General features: G+C 54.8%; 1 protein-coding gene across 2 annotated transcripts in view; it reads right to left on the bottom strand.

Moving 5' to 3' along the window:
- Positions 1-13,562, bottom strand: part of TK2 (thymidine kinase 2) — a 29,775-nt gene that overhangs the window by 2,677 nt on the left and 13,536 nt on the right. Inside the window, exons 7-11 of one of the 2 annotated variants that reach the window (XR_004382266.1) lie at positions 6,046-6,134; positions 5,385-5,464; positions 3,096-3,176; positions 2,612-2,725; positions 1,830-1,942 (exon numbers count right to left, since the gene is read on the bottom strand). Coding sequence is in view for 1 of the 2 variants with exons in the window: in XM_032854302.1 (XP_032710193.1) it covers positions 1,841-1,942; positions 3,096-3,176; positions 5,385-5,464; positions 6,046-6,134 (352 nt within the window). In the remaining variant the exon portion in view is untranslated. Of the gene's footprint in view, positions 1-1,799; positions 1,943-2,611; positions 2,726-3,095; positions 3,177-5,384; positions 5,465-6,045; positions 6,135-13,562 lie in introns of those variants that run through there. The other variant, XM_032854302.1, reaches the window with a different exon arrangement.

Genomic DNA, 13,562 nt, shown 5'->3' with positions numbered 1-13,562 from the left:
CCCAGACCCGCACATCCCACATTAGGAAAGATGAGGCTTAAACAAATGAAAACATTATCCTACTGCTGCTCAGAGCTCAAATCCCTAGCCGAGGCAGCACGCTAAGACTCACGGCAGGTTTTAGGTGAAGGATTTATTGGCTACCACAGGGCAAGACTTTACTTTTGTTTAAATCACATTTCCCCCAAAAGAGATGCTCAAATTCAGCTGTGGGGCAAATCCTGGACTGCTCACTTACAAATTCCCAAAGACGGCCAGGGCTCATCACGACACCTGGCAGCACAGGCTCCTGCTTCCTGACCCCAGACTTCTGGTCAATCCCTGACATTTGGGCAGAGAGACACGTCCCTGCTGGGCTGCCGCCCCTCGTCCCACTTCACGGAGCCCAAGAACTGGTCCAGGAGTCACAGTGCTTGCCTCCCTCTGGGACCGGACCACCAGGGCTCCAGTCACGCACATTGAGTCAGAGAACTGCACGCACAGAGTCCGCACTCACGCAGAGGCCAAAATGAGGCTGTCTAACCTTCGTTGATGCCAACCACTGTGAGGAGAGGCTGAGGCCTGTTTCCCCAAAGTCACAACTGACCCGTACCCATGTCTACAACCAAGCTTCTCGAAGCTCTCTTGGCCCACCTCCAAAATATCAGGAGCACCCGTGCTCCAAGAGCCTCTGCTTACAAGCCCTGATCTTCCAGTCCAGATTGCCCTCTTAAAAGAATGTTCTTTCTTTCTCTTACCACTTGACTCAAGAGACAGCTGCGGCTTTGATGCATTGTTGCAGCTGAGTGAAGCTAAGATATTTTCTGAACCAGTAAAGATGATTTCATGCTCTATGGTCCAAAGTGTCTCTTGGATAGAAAAACATTTTAAAAATTCTTAAGGCCACATGTGTCTCTCTCCTGGGCCACAGATTCTCAGTAATTCCAAGGGCAAAGCTCTTCACACGAGGCCAGCAGAGTAAGGAGGCCTCAGAAGCCAGGGCTGGTGGCCCCTCGCCCCAGCTTGGCCCTGGGCAAACCACCCAGGAACCAAAGCCATTTCCCTGACTGAGACCTGGCATCAGCTCTGGCAAGGCCTTCATCACCAAGGAGACCAAGCACCAGTCAGGACCCGCTGCGTGATTCTCCTAAGGACATGGAAGGCCAGATGCCGCGGTAGCGAATGCCATGGCAGCCTCCTGCTGGGAAACCACTTAACTCTGGGCTCAAGCCAAACACGACACAATTTTGTGGAAGTCTAAGAACATCGACTGTCCTTGCGAACTGCTCAGATAATGAGAAAATGATGACACTGGCTCCACACACTGCTGGCTCTCCCCATACACATGTGAGATCTCTAGCAAGGGAAGACAGGCTCTCAGGATGAAGGAGAGAATGTTCTAGAGTCACCAAAAGTCTGAATTGTGCCAACACCACTGTCACTGGCTGTGGGACCCTGGGGGAGTCACTTAGCCTCTCTGAGTTTCAACTTTCTCCCTGGGATGTGAGGCCACTACCTCGCCCTCCTGAGTAGTCGGAAGGGTTAGAGACCCTAAGCCCAGCATAACTTCGGGTGGCTCTTCCCTTAATCACAGGGACCCAGCAGTGGGAAGCCACCAGGAGAAGTGCTGGGGGAATGCAAGGCTGCAAACACCAAAGGGCATGACAAACCCATTGGTCCCATTTGTCATTTACCCACAAGGGCCAGAGACCAAGGAGGAAGACGGTGACAAAGAGGAAAAGACCATCAGGAAAACAAATGTGGCCAGATATCAAGCCCTCCCGAGAGTGGGTATTTCCAAATTGCTCCTAATAGCTAACCTCGCAGCAGCAGGCATTTTTCTGGCATGATCTTTCCCATCCTATGAACAACCATGTTTCTGATTCTCTGGAGTTAATATTCGGTCCCGGTTTTGTTCAAAGAGTTTTAACATTTTCTGCATGTCGTGGTCAGCCTCAATCACCTGGAAATTAAACACATGGGTCACAGGGCTGCACTTGACCTCAACATCACCCTCCCTTTACAGATGAAGAGGGAGAGAGTTGGAGGCAGGCAGGAGGAGGCAAGGAGAGGCAGAGAAGTCCAAGGTCACAGGCAAATAAAAAGGAGGGTTAGAGCAGAACAGCACTAGGTTCTAGGCTAATTCACATTCTCAACTATGTTTCCACTTAAGAATCCGCTACAGTTGTCCCTGCAGCTAGCCCGTGAATGATTTCCCCCCATCATTTTATATTATCCAATAATGATGGGGGAAAACAGATTTTATTTCCTTAAAAATCCAGTACAGTAACATCTCACTTTCCAGCAACCTCATAGCCTGGAAGCACCATGATGAGTAGACGTGTCGGAGCAGCCCACACAGATGTCCCTCAGGCCACGCACAGAAGTCTGTGCGCGGCCCTCCCTCAGATCCCACACTGGGTGCACGTTCCCGACCATCTCGGGATCCATCTGCCTGCCTGAAAAACTGAGCGGCAGCATATCAGGGGAGGACAGGACAGGGAAGCAGGGAAAGGCAGGGCAAAAACAACACGCAGTTAGAAGTGGCAAGTGTCGGCAGGAGAAGCTGCTACACGAAGCCAACACAGGAACTCCAAGACAAGAGTGGTCTAGGGCAAACCGTCCTACACACCTCAGCACCTCCTAAGGGCACCACTGTGTAACAGACCAGGACAGCGACCGGTGTTTCTTCAGATGCCCTGGGTCACCGAGGAATGGGGCAATGAGGCTCCGTGGCTGCCATCCACTGGAGAAGGGACGGTTGCATCAGAGAGACCACTATCCCCAGGGGCTAAAGCCAAAACCCAGGCCTAGAGGCTTCAGCCATCTGGAACGCTCCTTTACCAATGACATTGGATAAGTGAGATGCTACTGTGGCCACCGGTGTAATGACACAGGGACAGGCCACCTTCTCCCGGGTCTGTCGAACGGACCCGGAGACTCAGTCTAGAATGGGAACCAGGAGAGAGAAAGGGCCCCATCTACCCTCCCTGCTTCCTTCCTTTCAATCCACCAGCTCTGAAGGACCTGGCCCTTCCCCGGACTGCAGAATGGCTGACGTTCCCTGGGTCGCTCCTCCTTCCAGAAAAGTCTTCAGCCCTGCCAGGGGTACCTACCAGAACAGGGGCTGCCACAGGGAAAAGGCCCCCTTTGATGAGCCACTCCTCATAGAGGTGGTGAATAGCGTTCAGGTATTCCTGCAGGAAACACACACACAGAGACACACAAATGCACACAGGCCGTGGGGGAGGGGAGCAAACCTCTCCAGCAAGGATATCGGGCGGGGGCGGGAGTGTTCATGGCCACGGGGCACTGGCTTAGATGAAGGGGTCTGCAACCACCAACCTGCTCAGGAGGAGAGCCATAAATGCAGCCACTCCCTCCACCCAGCCAGCCGGAGCGTGGCGACAGTTAGAGGGACCCCTCCAACTGCCTACTCCCCCTCCCTCCAGCGCCACTCTGCGCCGCTGGGGCCTCGCACACACCATCCACCTGGCCTCTCTTCTGACACCCACGTCTCTGTCAGCATGGCCACCAGTTCCTTCTTGGTGGGGTCCACAGCTGCTCCACGGCCGAGCATTCCAGCCCTGGGCAGCCTCTCAATCACCCTATCCACTCTGTCCTTTCCAAGAAGACTGTGACCTTCACTGGCCTAGGAGACCCCCTCCTGCTGCTTCCACCCAGCAGACAACTTGTGCCTTGTGGGCCCTCTAGATCCTGAAGACCAATATCAGAAAGTCCCATAAGGTGGAACCCGGGGGGAAGGTCCGGACACACCCCTAAGCCATTGGTGCCTCTGCATTGGGCAGAACTGGACAGACACTTTCTCATGCGCAGGCCACAGTGCTCTGGCCACCCACGGCCACCTTCCCAAGCAGCAATTTACTGCCAGCCCAGAAGCTCCCAGGGAAACTGCAAGGCCACCTTTTCATCCGTCCCCGAGTTATCCTTTGACGATGACAGATACGTCCTATAAGCTTTGTCAGAAACACTGAGATAATGGCCCAGCTAATAATGGTTAGGAGGGACTCCAGACATGCCATTTCTTCAGAACATCTGGGTCACCACAAAGAGTGCCCATGTCCTACCACGGCTTGGCCCAGCCCTGCCCCACTGCGCCCTTCCTCCCATCACTCATGTTTCTAGATTTCAAAGGAGCTACCTAGAAGGAGGGCATAGGCCTCCTACGCCCTCATGGCTGGTATTAACCTTACTGGTGTTTGGGTAAGACAAGGCTGGGTGGGCCTCAGGAGCCAGACAGGTCTTCCCGGGCCTGCAGACCAGCCCATCCTGATTTCAGACTCCCATGACGTCCCAGAAAATGCCTGCCCAGCCTCTGTCCCAATGGCATTCACATGAGGCATTCAGTTCAGTGTTAAGTGAGCAACTCCTAGGTGCCAAGCTCTGGAAAACTTGCTGGGGATGCAGGGAATGAGACCTAATCTTAAAAAGCTCAGTTTGCTAAGGCACGGGGAACAAATATTTAACAAACAGTTTCAGTATGCTTGTCCTTAGTGCCGTGATCATCGTAAGCCCAGAGGTTAGGGGAGTACAATGGAGGGAAGGTCAGGGAAGGCCTCCTGGAGAAGGTGACATCTGAGCTGAACTTGGAAGGCAACAGAAACCACTGCACAAAGGCACATTTGTGTAACTGCATGGCAAGTGTGAGTGTGTTTGTAGCCACGACTGGTATCTATGGCCAGAGCATGAAAGGCAGGGAGTGGAGGGAGACAACGGCGATCTGGCAGAATCTGGGCTGACACGCTACGTCGGGCCCTTTATTCTAGACAGCAGCAAGACACCGAAGGGTTGGTGGCTGGGAAATTGCAGGAATGGTGTTCTGTCCTGGAAACATCGCCCCAGCAGCAACTGGAAGCCCAGTTTCGGAGGGAACGTGGGGAGTGAAGGAGAAGGAAGAGGAGAGCAGTCCCACAGTTACGACGGTCCTGACAGGAGGCCCCATGGCCCTGAGCCAGAGCCCAGAAGGGTAAGGCACTGGGCAAGGACCTGAGAGGACCGCCTCCAAGCCCAGCACGGCACTCAGCGTTGGAGGTGTAGCTGCAAGCAGGAGGGAGTGTTCTAGCAAAGCTCCAGAGCTGGGCACAGAGGCAAGCAATCCTTAGGAGGTGGACAGGACAGGCCCTGGGGGTCCCGGCAGGGGGAGGGAGAAGGGACACCATCGGGCAGAGAGGGTGGCAACCACAGCATCCGGGGCCCCGGGAAATCAGGCGACTCTGGACTTCACACAGGGTCTCACGCCACAGTAGAAGTCAGGGTTTGCCAGGCAGTGTGCTAAACTCCCACTTCTCTCTCACAGCGACAGCACAAGGATCTCATGGAGGGAGGGGCCAGACTGGGATGGACGTGGCTTCCCGGTCTTTGAGCGGGTTCCAGGGGGCCCTTACCAGGGGAATGACCGTCTCCTCTTCCCTGCATCTCAGCTGCAGCCTCTGGTAACAGGTCTCGGGAGTGGTCCGCAGGTACACTGAGATTTAAAGATCCAGAATGTGGCTCCGATTACTCTGTTTGTGGCTTGCGAGAGGAGGCCAGGGTGAGGGGGAAGGAAGGCCTGTGTGTCAGGCATGGAGAGAATCATCTGCAGGCGCTCGGAGCAGGAGACATGGACCACAGCCGGCTCCCAGTCTGACCACTGACCGCCGGTGTGGCCTTCAGGCATCTGGACCCTCATCCCCACTTCATTTTCTTGCCATGTCACCAGTCCCACGGGGTTGTTGGGAGGCTGAACGAGGTTCCACATGGGCACAAAGTTTCGCCCGGGGTTCTGGCGCAGTGGGCCTCGGGAAATGTCCTGGTTCTGTCCCTCCTCCCTCCCTTACACACTGAAAGAACCATCAAATCACAATGGACCCAGGGGAGAGCAGCTTGCGGAATAAAGACAAGGAGGCACCCAAAGCCCCCAGATCCTGCCTGCCCTTGGACAGGAGGCAGAATTAACGTGGGGGAAAGAATCACCAGTGGTGGGGCCCTGCCCGCTGTCCCTGCTGGCTGGCAGTCCCACCAAGCACATCTTTCCTGGGGCCCTGGGCAGGGAGAGGGGCCTCTCACCTATCAAATCGACAGACACGTCGATGTTCCTCACGAGCCAGTCAAACCATTCGGACAGAACCACGTAGTCCACTTCAGGCATCTTCCCGCTGTAATGAGAAGAGGTAGGATTTTATGCTTCAAAAGGATCCGTGGGTGGCTTCTGTGTAAAGAGCACGGCCCAGGACACCAGGGCACAGCATGACCCTCTGCCGCCAGGGGACGGTTTCCGCTCAGCGGCAGCAAGTGCCACGGAAGTAGTTGATGGGAACGCTCAGCTGGGATTTGAACTCCAAGCATAGAAAGGGGCTTTGAGGCCCATCCCTGGAGAACAGGGACAGTGCTCAGGTTGGAAGGTGGAAGAGAAAACCAATTTACCTCTAGAAATTTATTTTGTGCAAATAATCATGGATGCCCATGGCAGCACCACCAAAAATAATGAAAAATGAAATCCTGGCACACTGAGGTAACAGCAAACCATGCAGGAACTGAACGATGCTGTTGTGAAATAGTACTTAATGACACAGAAAACACTCACAATTGAGCGTTCAGTGAGAATAGCAGGACATAAAATTGTGCGTAGTGTGACCCAACTGTATTTTCGTGAGAAACCGTTCACACATTTTGAAAAAAGACTGGAAAGAAAGACAATAAAATACATCCAGTGCTTTTCTCTGAGCTGCAGGTCTATAGGAGACTTGAATGTTTTCTTTCTACTTTCCTGTAGGTTTCAAAATCAGCAACATAGTAGTTCCCAGATCAAGGGTTGGGAAGAAGGGAAGTAACTACATGTTTAAAATGTTAACTGAAAAAGGAAGGAAGAAATCAAGACAAGAAACCAAGAGGATAAGAGGCTGGGCGTCTGTCCCCAGGCCCTGCGCATTTCCCCCTCTCAGAAGGAAACCCACAGGGAAGACCCAGAGGACAGGCGACCGGAGGACACACACCTGTCAAAAGCTGGGTGACCCTCCGCCGCCCAGGAGGGGAATTCTCTCTTTTAACACCCCACCCACCTTGGATACCATCTTGGATCCACTCAGAACAGGGTTTGGCAGGCCTGGCTACAGGACAGGAGCTGTGCCGGGCCCAGAGTACATGGTGGCGGTGGGGGGGTCTGGTTGCCGATGAATGCTGGGGGTGGGAGAAGAGCCCACTGGAAGGGTGGTCTGGAGCCAGCCCCCTGCGGGGCGCTGTGAACAGACTTCCACCTCGCAGGGAGGAGGGGTGCAGGGAAGGGCACGGAGGGAGGCAAGAAGCTCAGACTTTTGGAGGGGGGATTCTCTGGGAGACTAAGGCCACAAGCAGCCCTGCCGGGGGCCCAAATGACAACATGGCGCAGACTGAAGAGGGACACCAGCCCCTAGTCCTTGAGACCTGCCCACAGGGGAGACCGGCTGTGCTCGGCCTGCATAGCAGGAAGGTGGACAGTGCCCAAGAGAGAACAGCAGGGGCAGAGGAGCAGCTGTTGGCGCCTGGGAGCCCTTCAGGCATTGGACCTCAATCAGGAAACCAGAGCAGACTAACACGTGAGGGCTCCCTGAAAAGGTGGGGGAAGGCAGTGGGAGGAAGGGCCACAACACTGCAGTGGGGACCAGAGCCAGTGAAATCCAGGAACTAGAGGCAAGGGCTTTAAGACCACAGGCTAGTATGGTCTTAAGACCATAAAAAGAACTAGACCCTAGTTCTTTCCTCTTATTTCCTTAAGAGTAGCCCATTATTTATTCAGGGTCTAGCCACAGGCCTGAGTGTTCCAGGGAAACCTGACCCCACCCCAAGCCCAGGCCTCCCTACTCAGAGGAGGCCCAGTTGATTGAAGGGAAATACTCACTTCTCACCAAGCTAAGCCAATCAGGACAAGGCATCCCTTGCCCACAGGGGCCCAGCCCAGACCAGTGAGACATGAGGGAGGTTTGCAGGGGCTGATGGAAACCATGCTTCCTCATACTTAGAGAAAAGTCACTGGCAAGACACCTAACTTCTGGCCACCAGGTGAGAAGCCTGTTTCTACCACAGCCATTTTGTCTCCATGAGGAAATCATGCTGAGGACACAAACAAGACTAGAATAGGAAAACAGGGCCAGAGCCACCGAATGAAACCAACTCTAAAGCCTGCCATTAAGACACCCAGTGACAACCTCATTGCTCAGGCTACTCTGAGTTGGGTTATGGTTAGCTGCAGCTGAGAGTATCTGATTTCAAGAAACCAAACCACTCTCTTTACAGGCTTCCCTTCTCTGGGAAACGAAGTTTTGCTCTCCAGAACAGAAGTGACTGGGAGGGAGTGAGGATTTCCAAAATGGAAGCCGCTCATCAGCCCCTCCCTCCTCCAGGACCAAACACACACACAGAGCAGACTAGCAACACAGGGCTGAGGGCCAGTCGGCAGCGCACAGAGCTGCCCAGGACGGCAATCTCACAAGTCAAGGACACTGGACAGTCGGGCATCAGACTTTGCCCTGGAGAACACCACTCGTGTCCACAAGGGTCAAGGCAGATGCTGCCAGATCCCGGAGCAGCCACTGCTGAGTCACAACACAGAACACTTGAGCGTTATATCAGAACCTAAACCAACACCTCCAGAAAAGAGTGGCACATGTACACAGAAGGACACAAAGACGTAGGGACAGGACTCACACATGTGGGGGTCTCTGCAGCCTGAGCGCTGCTGCTCCCCGGAAAATCAGCTCCAGGTGCTCTCAGGACACGTCCTAGGTGGCTCAGGGGCCGCCCCAGCGCAGCCCAGCCCAAACTGGAGGCTTCCCCGATGGGGCTGAGAGCAGATAGAGGAAGTGGGACTTCCCTTTCCAAGGCTCTCCTGGAGAGGTTCTCTATGGGGGCAGTGCTCTGGGGCAGCCTCCCCGAGGGCAAGGTCAGCAGGCAGAGCTCCAGGAAACCCTCTGGAGGCTGCTGGGAGCACCATGAGGGCTGCGGCGGGGTGGAGGGGGTGGTATCGACAACAGACCGTCACTGACTGAGTGAGGCCTGGTGTGCAGGACAGAGACACCAGGCAGCAGGCACGGTTTCATCCATGGCTGCAGTTTTCCTCCTGGAAACCCTGCCTGGCTCCTCCTGCGTCTGCCTCAAGCATGGGGCGCCCAGCAGCACGAGCAAGCCCCTGCTGGAGGCAGCGCCGCTCTACGGAAAATCTAGCCACGTGACCCACCAACAGCAGCCTGGGTGCACTGAGAAGCTTTCACGGGGCCTTCCCCTTCCTTAGGGTGGCAAAACTGAGGTCCTGGGCCCACACGAATCCTGCTGGCTGTTTTGCTTGGCACAGTCTGCTGCGACCTCCCCCCTGCAGCCCACAGAATCCCCAGTTTGCACAGCACAGGTCAGGTCAGAAACCTCACACTCCAATGCCAGCCTCCCTGTTTACATTATTTTGTTTTGTTTTTACAAGACCTTGTGGGGACACTTTTAGTCCTGATTTACAGATGAGGAAAACTGAGGCCCAGAGCAGTGAAGCCCAACTCAGTCTGAGCAGGACTGCAGGAATTTAAGCCTGCCTCTCCGTGGCCCCCAAACCCATATGATCTCCATGATGTCACTCGCCCTCCCTGGTCTGTCCATGGAGTGAGGGCTGTTCTGGACTTTCTAGTGCTTCTTTGGCCTCAGCTGGAAGAAAGGCACAGCTCTTGTCAAGGTCATGACCCAGGCCCAAGTCACCGGTCTCGGTCTCCACCAGAGCAGGGGAAGAGTCCCAGCCCCTAGGCCAGCTAGGGAGGTAGGACAACCTGCCTATTGTTCCAAATGCAGGGTCTTAATCAAAGTTCACCATCCCCAGGTGAGTCAGCTGTCGTTTGCCAGCTGGGTCCCACTCAGTTCCCCCACTTCTGTTCTTAGAACAAGGAGACCAGCAATCTTGTAAAACCTTCGCATTCAATCACTCAGCCCCCCGGGGCTTGGGCCACATAATTGCCTGCGAGGCTTTCTGGCCACCTTCAGCTTCTCCTTTCAGCGCAGCGCCCACGCCCGCCCACGCCTCACAAGTGCCGGTTGTTAAGGAGACAATGTAACTGGAATCTTCCTCTTCAGCAATTACCACACTGCTCTCACCCCTGGCCAGCCAAAGTGCACTTACATTCTGTCTGCCCAGAACTCGCTGCAGTGGGGGGTCCAGAAGAGGCAGGTCTCTCCCTAGGAAGCCCAAAAGGCAAGGACACCTTCAAGAAATTTTGCTTCAAGGGATGCAGAACACCGGGATGTGGCCTGCTGGAATCTTCCACCATGCCCCCAGATTCCAAGGCAAGGTTGGAATGTTTCTCAGTGGTTTTTGAGAAAGAGAAAAGGAACAACCCCAACACGGAAGGGCAGCAGCAGCAGCATGTTCCCCAACCTGGGAAAGGGCTGTCCCCATCACAGCATGGTAGGAAGCTTTCTCCTTGAGCACCTGAGGGTGGGGGGAAACAGGTCAGACAGCAGCTGGCATGCCACACCTGCCATCCTGGAGTTCCCAGTGCCCAGCTGAGCTCCCCACAGGTGGGAACCAAAACATCTTCCTTTAGGTGTGGGCCAAGGATCTAGCCAAACTCAGTCCTAGCGTACATTTGGTTTAGGCTCAAAAGGACAGTCATCTGTATTTGGGGGGAGCAGAAACCTCTCAAAACACCTCCTTTGTCAACAACACTTTGTGGGGGCTGACCCACAGCATCAAGGAAAGCTGGTGTTGTAAGAAGACTGACGGTGAGGAAAGCCCACATTCCTAGCTACCCCGCACTCATCACTACCTGTAGCTCTGGCTACAAACACACTACTTGCCTCCACACAGAAAACCTCTGGCCTACGGCTGCACCTCTCCTGGCGCAGGAGTAAACCTGCAGACCCTTAAAACAAAGCAAACACAACAAAACCCCCAACAACTAAAACCCGAAGAAACAAATGAGAAGGGAACAAACAGTGGGCAGAGCAGGAAACAGGAAGCCCCGCGCTGCAGAACTTTCACCGTGATGGGCTGCCCACCCCCAAGAAAGCCCGCAGGACTGGGCTCTTTCTCGCCTGACCCCAAGGAAGCCACAGGAACAAAACTGTCAGGGAAAAGGGCCTGGCCTCACAGCAGAGAGCTCCTTGCAGCTGGTGGCTGGCTTATTCTGAGGCCTTATTCTGCCAAGTGTGCTCCCCAACCAGCAGGATTCTCCCAGGGCTCTTAAGTTAGAAATGCAGGTTCTCAGACCCCACCCTGGACTCCGCAAAGCAGCATGCATATGTTAACAAGATGTATGGTAATCTGTGGGAGAAGCCCACAGTCATGCCTGGGTAGAAAGAGACAGAGGCCTAGCTCCCCCAGGGCGCCGACCTGAGGTTCCCAACCAGTCAGAAGCCTCTGGCCTTAAGGAGAGAAACCCAGAGGTCTCTCACCACTCCCTCATTCCTGCTGCCCCACACGGCAGGCCACAGGGCAGCTCCCCCTGCCCAGCCGCCCGCCGGGTCAGGAAGGAGCACTGACCTTCTGATCCCAACTCAGTGTCTGCTCCGCCAAAAGGGTCAACAGAACCTATAAATCAGGGCTGCCTTGAGGGCTCAAAGGAGAGGAGTGTGAAGAACCAGTAATAAATGTGGCTCCTGGCCTGGCCCTCAACCACCTGAGCAAATGCCCTCGTTTCCAGGGAGCACAGACAACCTGGTGCAGGCCACAAGAAGATCACCCACGCTAGGAAGGGTCTTCTCAGGGCCCCTCCCCCAGGAGTCCTCTCGGCCTCCCAAATTTGGAAACTCTGGGACATGTGGCCGAGGAAGGGGGTACTCCAAGCCACATTGTAAGCATGGTGTTTCCTACAGAAACAAACAGAAGAACACATTACAGAACAGAATGCAAAGCCCATGTGAATTTCTTAGACAAAAGAGGAGACTTCAAAGTAACTTCCGGTTTGCTAGCTGGCTTCTTTGGGCTCCGTGGGCTCGGAGGGCCGTGGAGAAGCAGCCACCTATGTGAGCAGTCCTGGGCTTCTGGAGGACTTCAGTGAAAGGGCCGGAGGAGCACCGCCTTCTCCCATCTCCCTGAAACCGAAGTGGCAGATGGCCTCACCCCCACCCTGCCACCACTGCCCCAGGCTGCCACAGTGCTCCCAGCAGCCCCTGGAGTGCCCAAGGTCACACACCAACCAACAGCCTCTGGGCTGCTTCAAGTGATAGCAGCCACCAATCTTCAGCCTCCAAAGAGGTCTTTAGGGGAATCCATGCTCTCCCAAGGCTGTAGGAACTTGAACCAATCAGATGCCAAGAAAAGGAAGAGGGACACAGGACAAATTTCTCATGTGGTTCACTATTCTGCAGAAACCCTAACCACAGATGCCGGGCATTCTGGAGGGCCAGGTGAGGCATAAATATGAAGTTAACAGGGCAGGAAAAGAGCTCAAAAAATTAAAAGCTGTAGTCTTTTCCTACACTACTCACAGGGCAAGAGCCATGTTTTCTGGACCTATGACCTCAACCACAGCCACAGAGATCAGGAAATCGGAACCGGCCACCAGAAGTGCTAGAATGAAGGGCTACGGGCATGAGTACCCAAAGCCCTCGGACATCCGCTAAAACTGCCTCCTGGGAAAACAGGGACTAATGGCTCCTGGGGAAATCCACCAGGTGTGGGGCAGCCTACAGGCAGGGGACCGGGGATGCTGGGTGGTGGCGGGGGGGTTTACTGGTGAATTTTGTTAAGAGCAGGGTAGGCAAGCACCTGCATAAGGGGCACAAAACCTACACTAGGCAACTGCCCCATAGGCTCTCCAGAGACAGACAACAGGAATTAGAGATCGGAAGGGCTGGGGGAGCTTTAGGAACTTGGCCATGCTCACAAAGACAGCAAATTCCGGAGCCAGGAGGGGACCCAGGTTCCTCGAACCCTGCATCTCACTCTCTCCCCTGGGCCTCTGGTCATGGCGTTCCATGACCTCTTCAAAAGGAGCCACTGGCTGCCACAGAGAACTGGCCAAGGTGTTGGCAGTTACAAGAGAGCCAGCCTCACTAGGGGAAGGGTGCAGAAGTCCCACCCTGCTGCCCAGGGTCCACATGTCAGGCTACATTTTCATCAGAACAATAAACAAACACTGGTGCGGCTCCTTTGTTCTTTCTCTCCCCTCCTCTGCCTGTCCCTCCCTCCTGTCCCTCCCTCCAGCGGAGGCACTGCCAGGGAGCAAAGGAGAGTGAAGGCCTGGGTAAGCCTGCAGTGGGCACCTCGGCCCCACTGAAATCCCAGACAGTGCGGGGAGGACAGGGCTCTAACACCAGGCCCATCCCTGCTGGAAGGTCGGAGGACAAAGTTACAGTCAGGACTTGCTCCGGCTGCTGTCCTGACCCCATGGCATCAGTCTAATGCTCAGAAGAGATGAGAGCAGAGGCTCTCCTTTTGGGGCCACACAGGCCGACGGGCATGACCCATGGCAGCTCAGGACCAATGGGAGAAGCCTTTTCAGTAGGAAGGGGTGTGAAGCAGCTGGGGCCAGAGCCTGAGGATCATGTCCGGCTGGAGACCCAAGAGCAGCCCCGAGTCGCATCGCCCAGCAACAGCTAACAATACACCCTAGGTGCCAGCCCTGGGATGGGTC

Source organism: Lontra canadensis, unplaced genomic scaffold, assembly GCF_010015895.1.
Source record: "Lontra canadensis isolate GAN:19392208 unplaced genomic scaffold, GSC_riverotter_1.0 scaffold8, whole genome shotgun sequence".
Lineage (NCBI taxonomy): Eukaryota > Metazoa > Chordata > Mammalia > Carnivora > Mustelidae > Lontra > Lontra canadensis.
The sequence above is the reverse complement of the archived record's forward strand: the minus strand, read 5'-3'. Positions and strand labels throughout refer to the sequence as shown.